Here is a 20,003-nt window from a genome sequence, read left to right on the forward strand (position 1 = left end):
TGCTTTTTAGGTTTGTGTTATCCTGTTGAAAGGAGAACCGCTTAAGTCTTTAGCAACTGCCCTGTACTTAGCTCATCAACATTCCCATTGACTCCTACCAGCTTCCTGATCACTGCTGAAGAAAAGCATTCCCAAAGCATGATAAAACCATTACAATGTTTCACCTTGAGGAACGGTGTGATCGGGGGGACATACAATGTGTGCAAATGGCATTTCTAAAGTAGGCCCCAAAACCACTTTTCATTCTGTATCCCCAACATGGCTTGTTGCAAACAGGGCTTCTTATGGCTTTCTTTCAGCTATGGCCTTTGTCTTGTCCCTCTTCTATAAAGGTTAGACTTACCATGGGCCTCTTGGCTACATGTCTTTGTAATGCACTCCCTTTCTAACCTGTGCGTTTTAGGTGGACGCCCATATTTTAGTAGCTTTACAACTGTGTCATACTATTTTCACTTTCAGATGATTGAAAAGTTCTTCATGAGATTTTTAAAGCTTTGGATACTCTTTTATAACTTAACCATGCTTTAAACTTTTCTCTTGGCCTTCATGGCACTGTTTGTCTAATAATGATGTCAACCAGACCTCTGAGGCTTGATTTTTATGCACAGGTTCAACTTCTGAAGCCACAGGAGATATTATTTAGGGGTACAATCACAAATTCCAATCCTCTCATTTTATAACAGAACTTTGTGTTTGCCCAATAAAATACCAGTAAAAAACTGTGAGATTTCAGTTGTAACCTAACATAGTGCAAATATGTGTTTAAATAGATAGCATGGCAACAATTTGCTGTAAATATAAATGCAGATTGTAGGCAAGTGTGTCTGAAGAAACATGAGCTTATTTCTGTAAAATGGTTGACATGAAAAAGGAATGTGTGTGTGCTTTTCTTACTCAGGGTTGCCTTTTCCTGAACACTGCAGAGAAAACCTCTGCCCCTCTATCGCCATCCTCTCCTCAGGAGTGATCGCTACTTCAGGGGCATCTATAAGAAGAAGACGAACACACACACACACACAGACACACACACACACCGACACGGTGCGGTTATATAACACAGGAGTAAGAGCTGTACACACACCACAGACAGTCCCATTCATTCCTGTCTCCATCTACTATATTCTGTGTTCTACATGCATCATCTTACTATGACATAACCCCCTTACACAATAGCATTGCTTTACATCTGAGCTGCAGTACCACCACCTTACCCACAGGGGGGCAGTATTCATACAGAGTCTTCAGTTAGTGATTTCATTTTAGCTGATAAAGTGTTCTTCTTACCCACTGTGGCTCAACTCTAGCTGAGTGCAGCAGGCGAGAAAAGTAAGATTCCTGTCTTCTTCTTGTTATAACAGACTGGTACATTTTAGATCAAACTACAAAGGAGGTGGATGTTTCTCATGCTTTTCAAAAAAAGCTTAAGAAAGAATATAAAGAAGCAAATTTGTCAAAGACACTAGCTTACATTTCTCCCGTTTCTTCACCCAGCACCTGTTGTATCTTCTCACCATTCATTCTCCCAGCAAACCTCCCAGTCTCCCAGTTGACTTACACAACACCCGCAGAGACTGCTCGCTCCTCTTCTCCCCATGTTTCACAGAGTCGTGGTCGACGACGCAGGAGATTTTGCCGTTATCGTCGTTAGCGGTCACTTCCAGGGTGAGCTCGCTGCTGACGTTGTAAGTGGGGTCATCTGGAACGGACTCCACCACGTCAGGGCCCCCTAAAGTGAGGAGGCAAGGACATGGAAGGGTTAAAAGTAAAATGGTGATCAGGCTCAAAATCTGGGTGTGGTGATGGACTCTGACCCCAACCATCAGAGCTACATAGAGACAGTTACAAAGTCGGCCTTCTACCAACTGAAGAACATTTACAGGATTAAGAGAAGCGAGAGCTAGACAAACTCATTCCTGTTTATCTTTAGTCGCATTGGTTACTGTAACAGTGTCTTCACAGGTCTGCCTAAAACATCTATCGCTGCTGGTGGTGTCCTCACTAAAACCAGGAAGACAGAGGCCCAGTTCTAAAGTCCTTACACTAGCTCTGTGTATCACAGAGAATAAACTTTAAAATAATGTTGTTAGTTTATAAATAACTGAATGGCTTAGAACCGCAATACATCAAAGATCTGCTGTTATTCTATCAACCTTCCAGGGGGGAATCAACTTTTTGGGGGGCAAAATGAATCGTAGCAGGACATATACAACAATATCGGTAGCCTACAGGCTACTTGTTAAGCTTAAGGTGCTGTATTGATATTAGCTAGTCATCTTTTAGCTAACATTACCTGCATCCAACAATTTTACTCAACTCAGTCGGTTAGTCTGGGGGAAAAACTGTGAAAAGTTTTTTTGCGTTTTGCTGGTTTGCTGCCATGATTCTAACACAAACCTGCGTAGCTCTGGACAGCAGCAGCAGGCCTCCTTCACTGCTGCACAGGTATAAACCCTGCGTAGCGCTCATGTTGCGTTTAAAGGCGGCTCGGAAAAACAGGTTACGACATGTTAACAACGGATTAAACAGTTTTAACTGTTAAAGTGACAGAGGACACCGATATGGGAAGTGCGGAAGCCCCGACTGTATCAAATTGACAGAGGAATAACAGAGAGTTGGCCATTCTAAGGTAAAAACCCAGCGCATACAGCGTTCATGTTTTTTTTTTCATCCAGACGGCTTCCCGCTCCTCCCCACTTGCAACGCATGGCGCCCCCCACTAGGGGGCGCGCCCCACAGTTTGAGAACCTCTGGTCTAGACTATAAGACCATTTGTTTAGAGTTCCTTTTGAACCATAATAAGTGGAACATTAACCAACACACATGATTTATATTGATGATTTTGATCTAAAGACTGTATCCATCTCCGTAGCAACTCAAGCACCCCACAGTGTCACGGCACACCCCACTAAAAACAAGGGATGACGACCTTCTCCAAATCGGCAAAACATGTGAACCAGACCAAACTTTTACCGGTGATTGTGTTGTTAATATCACAAAATAACTGCCATTCCTTTTATTGAAAGGTCATTCTTTGTACTAATACATCCATATTGTGACTACAGTGATATAATCTGTTGGTGCAAATTTGCAATCAAAGTATTCTGCTTTCCTTACACCTCAGCCATTGTCTGGTCTGAGAAAATTGCCTAGCAACCCCCATTTTATGATCCATAGCTGATCCACATTTAAGCCCATTCATTCAGCTTAATTATCCCAACAAGTTATGGGAATATCAGTGAAGGAAATGGAAGCAATTTGAAGATGTTATAATGGACTATGGGAAACTAAAAAAAGCCATTGTGCACTATTCACTAAAGAGGAAAATAAAGCCCTGATGACTGTAATTTCGCCGTAATTGCCTTATATTTTAACTGTTTGTGGCACAGTTTGAGTATTCAAAGGGTATTTGTACCTTTGGGAAATCCACAAAGATATCTGAGAGTGCTAAAAGTGAGCAAAGTGGAGTTAACATGTCCTTGTATAGTCCTAAAATAGTTATACAAAGCAAATTAATGTCTTGTCTGATGCTGTTTGCATACATTTGCATGAGAAATTACTAAATGCATTTTGCATGCATTTTGTATTAATAATTTGGGAAGACAAATATTTAGTCTGTCTAATTTTTATGAATAAATATAATAAAGTTTATTCATAATCTATGTATTAAATAAATGATTTTAAATAATTTTATTTAAATTAAGTCCAAATGGTTTTGAATTCTGAAAAAGCAAATAATTCGAATTTTGAATTTATAAACTGCACAGAAAAAATACTGTCTGCTGAAGGCTGGAAATAATATAGTGCAGGGAAAGAAAGAAACAGAAAAAAGTGATCTTCTATGTGCTGGCTTTACAAAAAATGGGTTAGAGATGTCACAGCAGGTTAGTTATTCTCTCCTTCAAGCCTTCCAACTGTGAATTGTTTCAAGAGTTTTAAATACTTTCATAAAATTTTGAGAAATGCCCACCAGGTGAAAAACTGACTCATTTACAATCCTAATTAAAATTATTTAAAACCTTTTTTCTGTTTCGTCAGTCACTTTTACACTAGGTCTATTATCCAGTACAGAAATAAAGAAGGAGCAAAACAGCTGCTGAGGATGGAGGAAATGACTTAATTATCTGAGCTTTTTATGCTCTAAACCAGCGACTCGGTCCAAATCTGAGACTTTGCCTGAAACTTTGCCTATTTGCCTGAGACACTGTAAAATAGCTAGTTGTCTACTATAAAATGCAGACTGCTAACACTAGCTGTGCTTCCATTACAATTGCGCACAAAACTGTTGACATTCCTCTAATGTTGAAAAAACACAATTTCGCATTTGCAGTGTTTCCATTAAATCAGAAGCACAATTAAAATCATATATGAATAAGTTTGTTCACACAATAAGTCATTTAAAAACATGCTGTGCTGTCATCATCTTACCACTTCCTGTGATCATCTTCATCTTTTCCACCAGTAGTAACATCCAGTTTTTGATCACATGACTCGTTTTGCATCTAGAAAATACACTAATTTCTATACAGTCGACGAACCACCTCATCCCAGCACAAAAACGTTTTATCGAAAACCATGATTTTTTTCGAAATTGGCGAGTTTCCATTAAGTAAATGTATTTTTGTAATTCCAATTTGCCATATAAATGCACAATTAGATGGTCAATGGAAATGCAATTAATGAACATGTGAACAGAATAGTAGGCAAGATCATAAAAGATGAAAGTTTTACTTTTTTTTTTTTTTAAATCTTTTACCAGGAGTAAATGTTAGTGACTGGACCTCGGTGAGTTTTAATTGCATACTTTTGCTCCAAACTATAACAAAACAAACTCAGAATCGCATTATGGCAGCTCTGTCATGCAAATGTTGCCTCATTACTCATAACCTTGTCTGCGAACGTCAGTAGACTTCACACTGCCTGCTCATGTTCATGTTTACCAGCCAGGCCTGTCTGTAACGTCTCAGGCTGAGGGACATCAAAGGGACAGGAGAGGCTAAAGATCTAATGCTGCTACCCTCAGCTTTCTTCGGGCTCACTCGCTCGCTGTTGCTTAGGAGACCGTTTGCATTTCACTTGGTTATAAACCATCGCTTTGGACAGGAGGGGGGAAGAGGGGGGAAGCTCTGCTCACAGGGAAAAGAATAAGCAATCTGGTGAAGCCACATTTAGTTATTTAGACTTGTTTGTACAATGTATGCTTTTGTATTGGCTGTTTTCAGGTTTTCTATTTTGTTTATTTTACATTTCTGAGAGCAGGAGACAGAGAATCAGGTATGCTTAAGTGAGCGTACGAAGCCACAGAATCAACCACAGTTCCAGTATAAAAGCATAACTGTGGTTGAGGCTGTGATTTCAAGATCTCCATCTGCTGCAGGAAGACGTATCAGACCGAGTGGTTTGGTTCAGACCGTGAAAGTGGTTCGTGAATCTTGGAGAACGGGCCAGAACCTCGACACTTACTCCTGCATGAGTTGACAAGCACACTCGCGAATGCACACACATGAGCATGGGCGCATGTAGGTCAAGCTTATGAATAACTACCCTCAGAGGAGACAGAGATAGTGGCAGGGAAGCACACGGAAAAACACACACACCTTGCTTTTCTTTCTTTCTTTCACACTCTGCTGCGGGGGGCAGCCCCCCCCCCGCTCTCGCTCTCCCTCGGCCCTCTATCTCCACCCACACCAGAGAGCACTTCAAATACCTCTGAATCTAATGACATCTCTCTTTTTATTACCATAACCAGTCCTCTGACCCGCTGAGAAAATTAGTTTACTTTCCAGGAGCATTTCAATAAGCCAACGCCAGTCTTTTCGCTGCAGCCTGTCTCTCCCACTATCCCTTCTGTCTCTGCACACACAAAGACAGCATATACTGGCTTTATTAAAGACAATGGATCTCCAGAATCTAACCTTGGGAATGGTGGAACCCTGTTTGTTTACCCACTGGCTCCTGTGTACCACTCTTATGAAGCCACACGTTTTTGTTTTAAATGAAATGAATTCAAGGCGTTCATTAAGGAAAATTTAAAACAGTAGATTATGTTGTTTTTTTTGTTTGTTTGTTTTTTTTCCCCAAATACAGCAATCTTGTGTGTTTTCTTGTGATTCCCTTTTCTCCAATTCATTATGAGAACATCAAGGAAAATATAGACGTCTGGTAAACCTAACAGAGCGGTAAATAAAGAGTAATAACATGTTGGACTTTGTAAGATACAAACTGGAATTTTCAAGGGTTAGCTGTACCCAAAACTTTGAAAAATGGACATATATGTATTTGTATATAAGATTTGTAATATGCAAGGCACCAAATAGTTCTAATACCTTTCTTAGGCATGTAAGCCCCATTGGCTCTGAGTGCTTTATTTAAAATGAGATTATTATTGTGCTTTTCAGCACCAAAAACTCCATGTTGGTCTACCATAAAGCAAAAGAAGAATACCTAAAGAAATACCTCACATGAACCCTTTGGTACAGTGGAGGACCTGTAATGCTGTGGGCCCATTTTTGTTTTTCTTTTTATAAAAAGACTTTTTAATGAAAATCTGGGGCTGCTGACAGAAAACTTAAAATGTATCATCTGGGTTATTATGTAGGATGATGATTCAAAGACATACTGCCAAATGGTAGGAAAAAATTAATCTAACCCAAAAAAAACATTTCAGTCCCCATCCTAGAAAGTCTGTGGGGTGAGCAGACTCAGGATGGTCTACCCTGGTGAAGTGGTGTAAAAGAATAAGTGCTGTTTTACTGGTAAACTGGGGTTATACAATACATATAAGCAGACAAATAAATAAATTAACAAAAATGTCCTAATATGGTTTTTTTTTCACTTTAAGGTTCTGCTATTGCCACAAAATGTAGATTCTTTCCAATGGGTGTCAGTAACTCTGAAATAATATTTTCCTTTTTCCTTTTGCAATACAACATTAACCCTACAGACCCACCAGGTGAAAGCTAGTACAGCTGCATCATTTATGGGGAACGTTCACATGAAGCCAATAAAGTTACTTACTACTTAATTTGGTTCTAAGATCAAGAGCTGGAAAAGGCTGGAAAAAGGAGAGCTATGTGGGAAAAAATGCCACAGAGTCTGAGAGAAGATGGTGGACAGAGAAGAGTTGTTCTGAACGATAATTATGATCCAGCTTCTGAATCTGGAGAAACATTTCAGCATGTCTGTTGCCCTTTGAAGCCATCTTAAAAAATGGGACACTAATAACCATCTGTCGGTGCAACTGTGAAAGAAAGAAAAAAGAACTGTCGCCTTAGGATTGAGTTCAATAAACTGAACCAATTTACTGCTCTTCCTCTCTGATCCAGTCTGATTATTGTCCTCTCACTTATTTTTGCAAACATGCTTGATTTTATTCAATTGTTTCTTATGTTTATAAGCTTCATTTTAGGGCTTGTCAACATCTCTGTGTAATATTCAAATTAGCTCAAAGTGAGCACGCTGTCTCCTCTACAGTATATTTTTTGAACTATTCATCTGCAGATCAGTATTTTCACTTGTGGGTCCTTACTGCACCAAGAAACCGCCTGTTCCAAGTAGGAGCAAAGTAAGGCATTATCATACAGGGATGGCAGCAATTTATGTTTAGCTTTGAACAGTAAATGCAGCATAAGTATTCAATAATTTCAAACAGCTTTATTTTTATCTTTACTTTCAGTTTTTGATATGACAGCATTGCACCAGGTAGGCAGACAGAATAAGCAAATTTCTACAGTAAATGAATTTGGTATTTAAATAAAAAGAAAAACTTTTTAAAAGCTAACTTTCAATTTTTACCTTTTATGTTTTGTTTTACGTCAATATTTTTGTAGTTTTGTTTGAATAATATTCAATTTTGTAAAACGAATCACAACATACTACTCTCTCTGTACCTGAATAGTACTTTTTTCTGAAATTCCTATAACTACTCCAAAATACTAAGAACTAATTAAGTAGCTTTTAGAAGAATGTAAGTATAAACATAACAAAGCAATTAGCAGCTGACTGTCCAGATAATTCCTTTAGATTTCACCATTAGCCAAAGAAAAAAATATAACAGGAAGTGAATATTGAATTTAAGGCAGATTTATTAAGATCATTAACTAATTGCTAACAACTGCCTTCTTCATTGATGTTTTGAACCCAAAACTCAAAAAACATTTCTGACCGTTATAATCCCGTATGTTTAGATTCAACCTGTCTACATGCAAACACATGAACACGCACTCAAGCCCACATTGCTGGTCATTTTCACAACAGTAAGAGTTATGCAAAACATGCACACACTGAACATAAAGGCAAAACCAGCAAAAAGTCCTGAATGTGTCAGGCAGTAAAAATGTCTCTCTGTAATTCTTTTCTCATTTGATATTTTTGAAAAGATGCTTATTAGTTAAGTGTTAGATTTCTCACAGGTGCTTATATTTATATTACCAGAGGTTGGAAAAGACCAACAAGCTGTAACTTAAACGAGAGGTCCACTGATAGCAGATTTCTAGCCAATCACCAGTCTTTAAAAAAAAACTCACTTTTTTATTTTTATAACTAACACTGTCAGGCGTTATAAGTTAAAAGATGCCTGTAAAGGATTGAGTCGTATAAATACTTTTCTAAAGTGAAATGCTTACCACACTTTTCTGAAAATGTATTTATCAAGAAAGGAAAAGTGATGAATTACTTTATTTTAATTTCACAATAATGGCCTACTTGATGCCCGTCATGCAAGAGCCCAATGAATCTTTGTGTTTTGGTTGTAATGTGTCAAAAATATTAAAAAGTCAAAAGGTGTTCATACCTTTGCAAAACCAGTGCTCACAATCCTAAAGGCAAAGAAGAAATGACATAAAGTGAAGGTATTTTTGCCGTATCACACGCTGCTGCTCAGTCGAATCCAGTTCAAAAGTTTGCCAAATTTTTAAAATTCAAGACAATTCCAAAAGTCACATAATGAAAGTAACATTTTTAATGAAGGATAAATCATTCAAATTCACATTAATATTTGATCATATTTTCCCAGCACTAGCTAAAGTGTGTGTAGCTTTTGCCTTTGTTAATATTTAAGCTGAACTACACTCCAGCAGCTGCTAAAACTTTCATGAGATACACATAATTTTCTATAAAAGACCTCTTGCTCGGTTTAGGAAAGAATAGGTAGGCTATGGAACAATGTGGAGAACAAACAGCCCTTCAGTTTGGGATGCCACAGAGATGAGCTGCAACCACCCTGAAGCATACAGTCCACCAGAGGATAATCATATTAGCAGAATCAAGCAGCTGGACGTGGCAGTAACTGGTCGAAGTCTTTCAGATTGATGCTTCTGATCAGAGAGCTGAGCCAGCCAGTCAGTTAATCCATCACCTGATAAACAAATAGGTCAAAAACAACGCCTCAGTATTCAACAAAATCAGTCCACCAACAAGATGAACATGTTTCCTTGTGCTGAATGAAACATGGATTTAACAACATCCTACTGAAGTTGTAAAAATAAACCCTAAAAATTAAATTTTCACAAGTCTTTCTCACACATGGGTTACACCTTGTTGGTGCAAATCCTCTTTGGTTAATTTACACAAACCAAGCAAAAAAAAAGATTGTGTCCTTATAAGTGGGTGCTTAAACACAGCAATTCAGCATCCCACAATCCACTAAGTGGCAACAGAGTTGATTGTAATAACACAGCGATGCATGGAGTACCACCCACTTCACTCACATGCATTCATATATGATTCTCATCTGTGACTGTGGGGTAAAAAATGTGTCCAATTTCATTAAAATCTGTCAAATGGAACAATTTTCTTCTCCTACTTGGGATATATGGCTCATATTTCCACTCTATTTTCCTTTAATTTGATCTATATTCTTATTCTACTTGCCTTTAATATCAACTATGTCAAAGCTGGAACCAATCAAAGTCAGCAAAAGGGCCAATCTATACCACTGACTGGCTGTGAGGCTTTAGAAAGATACATCTATTATAACAGATGCTACATACTTGCTACTTTGCATCTTTGCATCTTTGGATCTGTTTGACCCAGACTGTGATGGGGGAAAAAAAGGGGAAAAAAAAGGGCCATCTGGTACAGCTGTCCATGTAAATAGGTTGGAGCAAAATGGGAAGCCCTGGGTGCAGAAAAGTGAAATAGTCCAAAATCATGTTTTTGAAATTAGTTTTCAATGTGTGAGTTTACAATTATAGTTACTTTGGTTGGAGAGATTACATAAAGCATAGGAGACCAATATATGATTAACTTTGCTTATGGTGTGAACTTATGCTTAGGGTTGGATATTCATGTAAAAAGCAATGCAATTTGCCTTGCCGTGTTGGTCATTCTAGCACTAGTGTTGACCATGGACTGGGTAAATTACTTACCCAGCACACTTTACTTATCCTATTGGCTACTTCATTAACTCAAGTTACATCCAGGCCTTCTTGGCTGAATGGAGAAACCAGCGGTTTTCTGCTGTCCTCACAAACGTATGGGGCGAAGGGACTACATTTGGACCCTCTTACCTTCTGACCTGACATTGTGAAAGTGGCCTCTGTCTCTTTAAGAACTACCTCATTTCCAAAACTCCCCTTCAACACATAACCACAACAATGCTTCTCCATGGCATCTTTTGATGCCATTTCCAACCATTCTAGGAGTGTTGTAGCTGCAGTATGATAAACTCAGAAGATCCACAATTCAAACAGGTGTTTGCTAATTGCTGCTGCCGCTAGTCTGGAGGAGCTGTGTAGGGGAGGGGTGTGTGGCAGTAGCTTGACTATGGTCTGTAGCTACAAGACAAAGAATTGGTTAAGTATGCAGCAGTTTGTAAGAGCAGGATTCAAGGCTTCCTCAAACACGAATAATTAAAGCAACACTCTGAAAATACTTTGGATTAGGAAATGTCATTAACATGATTTAAAGCTCAACAAAGTTGTTTTTGCATAGTACTGCTTTTTAAAACATAATATTACAGTAATAAAGGAGATCTAAAATGTTTTTGAAAACTAGTCATATGCTTGTCGGCCCTATTGAGGTTTATCAAGATTTTCCTAAGATTTAAAGTCCTTCTAATAAAAGTCAGGCAGGATTTTATTTTATTTTTTTTTTACTGTTTTATGAGCAGGGTTAATTGTTGTTTAACATATAAGCAATCAGAACACTTATATCATCTTTCTTGAAGCTTTTGTGGAAATCCCAGCACAACTGGGATGTGCTTAGTCAGGTTTATCACGCTGTGGGAACCTCAGAGCTGCTCATATCGAGTGCAAACAGTGCAGAAAGTCACTCTGGAATCAAAGTTGGCAAAATTTCAACTTTGATTCCCAATTAAACCCATGAATTTCTTTTGATGATTCCCACATCCACAAAGACCAACAAGCCAAGGTTCTAAACTGTGATGGGAAAAGAGGAAGGAAGCAGCACTTTATGCTCAACTAATAATGTGCACATCATTTAAAAGTGTTTTAATAAATAATTTCTGTCGTTTTTTATAAAGGTAATCTTTGTGGGGTCCAGATGAGGCGTAAACAAACTCCCACATTTGGGATTGTCCACAATATGTCTATAGTTTCAATGGGAGTTTCTGCTGTTGTTTATGCTAATGGGTACTGAACCAGCAAAATTATCATATTACCTGGCACCCAATTGGGTTGTTTTAGTTGGCAACGTGAGGCAAGCATGTGACCTTTGAATAATTTGATATAAAGCCCATTTTAGATTATGTTCATCAAACCAGGGGGGGACTTATATACCGTAATGTTGGCAGTGTATCCGAGTCACAGTTTTAAGTTAAAGATTGATGCAAATATGTGTTGTGCTTCATTTTTACATTTATCTCTCCTGGCTCTTAATTTTCACTTTATTGCTCGAAACTTCCTTGTGCATTTACCCATAAACTCCGGATGTTTTTTAGGCCTTTTTAATTTTTCTAATTTGTTGTAGTTTATTTTAATTTAGATAAAGAAAATTCTGAGCTCTTCAAGTAAAGCTGATCAGTTGCTAAAGGAGGAGAATGTAGCTTTTGCTTGGCATCTCAAAGGTGTGAAAATACCTAACTGTGAACAAAAAGAAACACATGCTCAGCTAACGGCCTCCCCTGTAGAGGAGGAAGGTTTTAAAATAACTGAATCTCATCACTCATCCCTTCTAATCAGATTATGAGCAGTGAAAGCAGTAAAGTGAGTTATCAGGTCATAATTTCCAAAGAAAGTTGGAGCCCTGGGATTTCTGAGTGATTACAGCGGCTGGATACTGTATAGTGGGTCCTTTTTTGCTGAGTCTTTATCATTTCTGTACTTTACTGCACTCAACTAAAAAAAAATACTTTCAGATAAAGTATCTACAATTTCCACCACAGATAAAAAGCATCCACTAAACTGTGGTGCTCTTACTGTACTTTTAAGAAGCTTTTTGTTTTTTTGCTTTACATAAGAGACTGATTTCCCTGATTTACCTGCATGTGTCTTTTTTTTTTTTGTTCTTCACAAAAGAAAATTAAACTGCCTGAATGTAAGAGAGAAAAATAAAACAGAAATCCAACACTTTCAAAGCAATAACAACCCGCCAGTTGCTCGTTAAAATGTCAGGCGTCAGTGGGTGAGATGAAAATGTACGACGCGCAGTGATGTCCAAATGCAGACGAGCCTTCTCAAATTCAGTCACGTTCTAAGTGACATAAGGAAAATAAACTGTCAGATGAATTTATTAGACCAATTTCCTCCATAAAGTTAACAGCCTTGTCAAGCAGATTTTATTTTGTTTACAAAACTAAAACGGAGTGGCATCCAACAATGCTAGATTTTGCTCAACCCGAGGCTCTGTAGTTGGTGCAGCTTTGTTGCAGCCATTTTGTTTTTAATGTGTAATTACTGATCATATTTGGCTTACGTCTCTTGCACATTCAGACCAGTGAGAGGAATGCTAATGATTTGGTTTGTGAGGTGCTGATAAGTGAAGAATAGAAACCTGAGGGCGTAAGTGGTGTCATGAGTGCAGTGATATTTTACAGGCAGTTACAGCAGATGCCTCATAGATTCATCAGACTGCATTACCAGCGCTTGATTTGAGTTTTATGGTGGTGGTGCTGTGGGTTTGCAGAAGGCTGGGTCGTCGGATCATGCAAGTGTTATGTGTTGCGTTCTCCTTAAGGCACAATATGAGATGATATGGCATGCATGGGTGACCTTTCATGGCAACGCAGTTCTACATTTATTTTGATGAGGCAGAAATTGTCTCTGTAATGAGGTAGCTAATATCTGATCATCTTAAAATTGTCATTGTTCAAGAAATGCCAAACATTTTCCTCTGTGAGGGACAAGTCAAGTCATTTCTTAATTCTTAGAGTGGGAAGTTCAAATCAGGTCTCAAACAGTGATTCTTTGTTTGAACTTTTAGTTTCAATGTTTTTCTCTTTTAATCATTTCTTTGTTTTCTTTTAACTGGCTGTTTTAATTTATTCTTTGTGTTAGTTCAGTCATTCTCATTGTTTGTGTTTTGGATTTGTTTCTCTAAGTTATCAGTCATTTTAATTTGCTGTTCAAGTTTCTTTTCCCATTTCAATCTCGTTGGTTCTGTCTGTTCTTTCACGTCACCTCGGCCACCATTCTGTTCCCCGTCGCAGCTGTTAATCACTTCCTCATTTGCATCTACCTGCTCCTTCCTCAGCTACATCCATTCACCTGCTGATGGTTTTTCTGTCTATAACACTGAACCACTGCAGGTTAGGAATTGAAAATCCTGCTCTGCATTGATGAAAACTGATTGTTATTTTGTATTTACTTTCATGTGGAATATAATTGTGCATTTCCGTTAAAAATATATTAATAAAAAAAGAACAAAATTTGTTTATTCCAGATAAGACGAAGCGTTTCATATTTTGTCTTTGTAAATACTTTTCTTGTAAAAGAAGGTAACGGTTGTTAACCCCCATGCTCACCCCGCCCACTGCTGTACTATATATTGCCTTAAATATACGGTTTGGTGGGAGCTCTTCTGTTTAATCTGAGCTGAAGGATTTGCAATCATTTCAAAGCTTTTTCTGAATCTAAATTTAAAGCCTTTGTTCTTAAGTCTAGACAGTAAACATGTTCCAAGGTACGTAAGGAATTACAACATAAGTGAGGTGCAATTTAGTGAGTGAATGTTGAATTTCAGATGAAATGTAATTACATGTAGTGCTTTCTTTGATCATAGCCGCGTACTGATGGCAGTTCAAGAAGAAAAGAATACGATGTTGGAAGCATGTTAAGTTTATTTTGTCCTGAAATTGCCTGAAGTCATTTTAGATAGAGTTTGGTTTAGAAGACTGGTCTGGCTGGCCTTTATTATGTAGCTGAAGCTAACATGAATAGTTTGTTTTTAACCTTTTCTTACTCAGAGTTCTGAATCTCCCTGAAAAATCAAGTCTCAGTTATTGAGCCTAAGTCAATTTTCAAATAATACTGATGAAGCTTTAGATTTTACATGTCTGGTGACCTTCAGCCAGTGTTTCGACTGACTGCTGGGAGCTCCAGCAAACACATCACATCATATCTGAGTTTGTACCAAAATGCATCGAAATCTGCTCTCCTTTCTGGGGCCTCAGTCGGTGCTAAAACTTTGCCACCGAATGTAATATATGCCCCTTAATACAGAGGACATTATAAATGCAGATTTAAAATGAGAATTTTATGAATTATAAATATTCCAGTTGGAACTGTGATAATATATCACTGTTTACTCATTTAGGCTAAACAACCACCACAACTGTCTAAAAATATGACACAGATTTATTAATATTGTAATTATTGCCCCAGCCAGATTTGATTTTTCTATAACTGAGCCTGATGTTATTCTCGTCTGAAAGGCTGTGCAGTAACTGCTGGAACCAGACTCTTAATGAGAAATTTCAGACACCCTTAATCTTACATCCTGCACCAGCATCCTTTATGTCTCCAGGCTATTTCAAGACATCCTCAAGGCTGAAACAGAAGGTGTTACATAATAAATATTTAATTAAAGGAGTCCCCGAGGAGCTGCTGAGCAAAATGTATATATTTATTGCGACATCTCAAGTAAAACATAACTTTAACATAATTCTAATTAGATTTTCTTTTTCTTTTACGTTTTTGTTCTCCCCAGCCTTATGATGCTTCCTGCTTCACCAGTGTTCCCACCTGCAATTTCTCGTTAATTATACTTCTCCATACTGACACACGCCCATGTAACCTTCAACATCCTCCCCATGTGCATTATGACAATTTGGGCTGAAATTCAGCTGCTGCGGCTTTAAGTGCCACCATAAATCCCTATTATCCCCAATCCAATACATCGATGTCACTAAATGATCCATAGCCCTTTCACACAGTACAAGTAATACAGACTTCAAAGCTCTTAGCCTTTCATTCTTCTCAATTACCACTCCCTTTTACCGCACTCTCTCCTGCTCTCCGTCCACTCTCTCTCTCTCTCTCTCTCTCTCTCTCTCTCTCTCTCTATCTAAATCCTGTTTCTGGATTTTCCTCTCTATTTCATCAGCCGTTACTCCAGCTTCTCTCCTCTATCCTGTTGCGCTCCCCTAGTCCCTGTCCCTTCTTCTTTAAAATTGGTCCCCCTTCGCCTCATCCACTCCCCTCCAAGTCAGCTCCTGCTCAGTCACAAAGAAGCCTCACTTCTTCTTTAGTGGTTTTCTTAATTCCCCCTTCTGCTGTCTTCTTTTTCCGTCTGTCTCTCTCTGCCCCGCGTCGCTTTCTGCAGCTTCCATCACTCTCTTAGTACACTTGCAATCGCTCTGTCTATTTTTATGAACAAGCGCGCGCGCACGCTGCCCTTCTCCCTCGCTTGCTCTCGGCCGCTCTCTGTTCTCTCGTCAGCTCCTCACCATCACTTTCTTAAAACAAGGCATCTTTCTTTCTCTGCTGCCTTCTCTCTTCACACACGCACATATGCTAAGCCTCAGTCACACTCATTCCTTTCTCTTTCCCTCCTACTGTCTGGGCTGTCAGGAATACGTTGGAGAAAACCCATCCTGTTTCCAACATCCAAGCAAAGTCAAAAGATGTCTAGAAAATAAAACTGCATGAATGGGAAACAATAACAACACGTTGACCTGCGGCTCTCTGCCACGTAGCCGGAGACGAGCGCAGTGAGTGATTATAATCTCTCCATCACCGCAGGTTTTGTGTGCTGAACCTAAAGTTTTGTGTGTTTATGTGTGTTAGTCTGTCATCCAGCAATGACTGATTGGTGTTGTGCAATGTCAGGACAGCTGGTGAGGCCTAAAACACGCCATCATTCATAGTTGATTCCCTTTAAATCTCTCTTTGTGTGCTTGCGTTTCTAAAGGGCACATTCACCGAAACTCCTCCAAAAATACACCATGGATGTCTGTGTTACTTTTGAATCCAGCCCTTCTAGTCATGATTAATGACCAGCTTTGCATCTTCCAGCTGTCTCTGGGTTGTTTCAGTTTGCAGACATAATGCGTATCTGACTCTGCAAGCCACCTACAGTTATAGGGAGAAGAAAGTTTCCTTTAATATTGGTACAGTAGGAAAAACTCACAGGTCAGTGCATGACTCAGTGGGTTGTAGAACCACCTTCATCAGCAGTAGCTTGAATTACCTTTTTTCTGAGATTTTTATGAGAATCTCTTATCATTTTTCTTTACAGAGATCTTTGGAGGTGTGCTGCCACGTTGCAGTGAGGTCAAACTCTGGATTTTTATTTGGCCTTTCTTCTCTTCTTTTTCAGCTCTTCCTTTTCAGATTGGTTGATGTTTTTTAGACAACTGATGAGTCAGCTTAGAGCAAGCTTCAGCAGTTGGATGGATGGCCTCCCACTTGACTTTATAATACTTTGGTAAGCACTTGACTCAGTTACTTCAAATTGCTGTTGCAAGAAACGAGCCTAACTAATCCCACCGCCAACGCCGTGCTTGACCGCGTTTTGCTCCAACTTGTTCTGCACATTTTGAGAATTCCTAAAACATAGCTTTGTAAAAAAAAGTTTTACTGCCACATAACTTTTTAGAGAATGTACTTTTATCTGGCTTTTCTAACTGTATTAACATAAGATTTAAGGTTTAACATGCCAACTGGGTGCTGAAGAGTTTGAGATGAAGCTCTCAGGGTTTTTGAATGTCTCCTTCCTTTGTGGTGGCAGTTTTTAAATAGTAGGTGAATAATCGATGTAGAATGATGGATTTCAAATGATTTAGAAGCAGCTTTATAGCCCTTCCCATATTGATGGCCAACAACAACTGCTTCTCTAAGATTACTGCTATTGTCTTTCCACCTTGTCACTGTATTAACACACACCTGCAAGCTTCAGACCTGTTGATCACACCTTATGCTGATCAAATACTCCAGTGTTTTAACTACCATCACTTTGCCTTCTTTTTCCCATCACTACACCACTTAGTCATTTCTGATATTTGTAACAAAATTGTCTTTTTCTTAGGAGTCTCCCATCAAGGACAGTCACGCCGATTCAGACGGTGCAGAATCCAGCAGCATGTCTGGTGTTTGATCAGCCAAAAAGGACACCTATCACTCTGTTGCTCACTGACCTTCACCAGCTGCCATCAAGTTTAAGTCACTAAAATTTCCTGCCAGCGTCTATGAGGAGCTAAATCCTGTCACAAAGACTTTCACTTCTTCCCACCATGCAGTAATTTCACAATCAAAACCCTTTATATCTGTGTTTAAGGTATCAAATACAGCAAGGCAATGAATGTATCCATCTATACTTTTGTAAAATATCGAATAGTCATTTCACAAGAGAAAATGTCCCTTTATTTCACTCCAAACTGCTGATCCTTCACCTTTTTGGCTTTCTGTAATGGTTCTACATGTATTTCTTTCTTTAGAGAGCCAGGATCCATCACTGCACTTTTCCTTTTATGGTCCCTGCTAGCCTGGTGTTTCACTTTAAATGGGATATGAGATGCCTCACCAGCTTATGCAGTACAAGTCATTTGAATTTCAGACATTTTGTGATATTTCTACACTGCAGTCAGAGGGGAAATGTTTTACACCTAATATCTTTGGTTAAAAAGCGCGACTGAAATTGGTTTTATTTGGCACTTATCACGATTTTCATAAAGGCCTCCAGCAAAAAATGTTTAAAATATTTTCTTATCAAAGGGACAAAGAGAAACAGACAGTACTATGAAACAGCTGGGGATGTAATTTAAGTGTGACTGAACTAAGTTTGATTCGGTCCACAGCGATGCTTCGGTGGGTCGGTGGCATGTGGAAAAATAACATCCATATGAATGGATGGATGCAAGGTTTTCTCCCAAAACAACATTGCCTGCAGCATTACGCTGCCTCTGCTGGGCTTCCTCCTTCACATCCTGAATCATGATGCCAACTACTCCTCATGTAAGCAGGATTCACTGGCCTGGCTATCCACATGGACACTCACACGTTAACATCTTTCATGGCTAGAGGCGCCCTGATCAATTTGCTGTTACATGGACGTAACATTCGTGGATGTGCCAGATGCTCAGAGGCCTTTTTAGAGCAGCTTTGAAACCTATTAAAATGCCAAATCGGAATGATAAATTAATTTTCCACCTAAGATGTGACACTTATCATGCACAGTTCAAGTGAAAAACAAATTTATCACAGGAACACTAAGAAGCTGCAGTGAATAAATATGAACAACCCTTAAACTATTTTGTTGAATCACCTTTTGATTGAGATTGAGCCGTTTTCTTGACTTTACACTTGGCATCCATCAAGGTGAATCTGGTTCCAGCAGGATTGAGTTGACATTTTGCTCATTTGCCACTTTTAGACAAATATATAGCTTGCAGAAAAGTGACAAAGGTTAAAAAGGAGCCACTCAGAGGGAAGGTTAAAAATATCTACAGCATTATATTTACACACTGTGGCATGATGATGGTGGTCAAAAATAATTGGAGAAAATGTGACCTCCATTAATATCTGTGAAGAGGTGGTTGTGTCCCCTTTATTCCTCATACATGTCCTGACAGAAGAGCAAAGCTGAAGGTAAAAGCTTTTCTCCCAAACCTTGTAGGAGAATGTGTTACTGTCTGATGAAACCAACCGTGAATGTTTGGATCGTAATTCCAAATCCAATATGTGGCACAAACACAACACTGCAAGAACACGGCGCCTTCAATAAATAAAGACGCTGATAGAATTTTCTTCAGACGGACTCTTAGGTCCATTTGAATGAAATTATGAATAGTTGCAAATCAACAGCAAGAAAGGATGATTACAATTTGGATGGCCCAGCCAGAGAGCCCACCACTAAATATGAAATAAAATCTGCAGAAACCTGAAGACGGTTATAGACAAGAAATGTTTTCACAATCTGATAAATCTGGAGATCTTTTTCACGTTGAGCCAGCAAATATCGCCAAGACAAGATGTAGGATGCTGATGCACTGATGACAAAGATAACTGAAAGAAAAAAATTTATCTAAAAGGTGCTTAAAGGTGGCACTGTTAATCAAACAGGTTGTTGTGCCTTTTCTTTAACTTCTAGCAATTTATTTTTGTTTTGTTAGTTGTAATATGCCAAAATAAAAGGTGAAAAAAATGCTATGAAAGGATTTATAATGACATACTTTTGTCCACACCACACAAAAAAACACATTTCAGGTCTTTGTACACTTTTGAGAGCGATGTATCGGAATAACTGCATCTTGGCTGCCAATTCCTCCTTTCCTTTTTCAGATCCCAGTAGAGATGCAGCCATCATAGTTTGCTGGAAAGTTTCCAAATCGTTGGCCTGCTGACACTGATTTTAACTACTTCTGATTTATCTAAATGAACTACAGAAACACAGGAACATTATTCAAAACATTTTTTGTCATTAATTATTCATGTAGGGAGCACAGATGGCATTATGTCATGTCAAAGAGGAATTGCAGTCAGACTAAAGTTTTGCATTCTAGATTAGTGATTACACCGTTACTGTAACTCTGAGATTTCCACAAAAGGTGCCATTTGTTCTGAATTCAAAATGTTTTGTGACAGAGCTTGAAACCTGACAGAGCAGCTTTT

At 38.6% G+C, this 20,003-nt stretch overlaps 1 protein-coding gene across 7 annotated transcripts in view; it reads right to left on the minus strand.

Moving 5' to 3' along the window:
- The window catches only part of cadm3 (cell adhesion molecule 3), a 146,844-nt gene that overhangs the window by 23,053 nt on the left and 103,788 nt on the right, over positions 1 to 20,003 (minus strand). For all 7 annotated transcript variants that reach the window (XM_015056666.1, XM_015056672.1, XM_015056671.1 and 4 more), the window contains exons 6-7: positions 1,556 to 1,726; positions 895 to 985 (exon numbers count right to left, since the gene is read on the minus strand). In XM_015056666.1, coding sequence (XP_014912152.1) covers positions 895 to 985; positions 1,556 to 1,726 — 262 coding nt within the window. The remainder of the gene's footprint in view (positions 1 to 894; positions 986 to 1,555; positions 1,727 to 20,003) is intronic.

This window comes from Poecilia latipinna, unplaced genomic scaffold (genome assembly GCF_001443285.1).
Source record: "Poecilia latipinna isolate Pla-1442-1.1 unplaced genomic scaffold, P_latipinna-1.0 Scaffold1398, whole genome shotgun sequence".
NCBI classification, from domain to species: domain Eukaryota; kingdom Metazoa; phylum Chordata; class Actinopteri; order Cyprinodontiformes; family Poeciliidae; genus Poecilia; species Poecilia latipinna.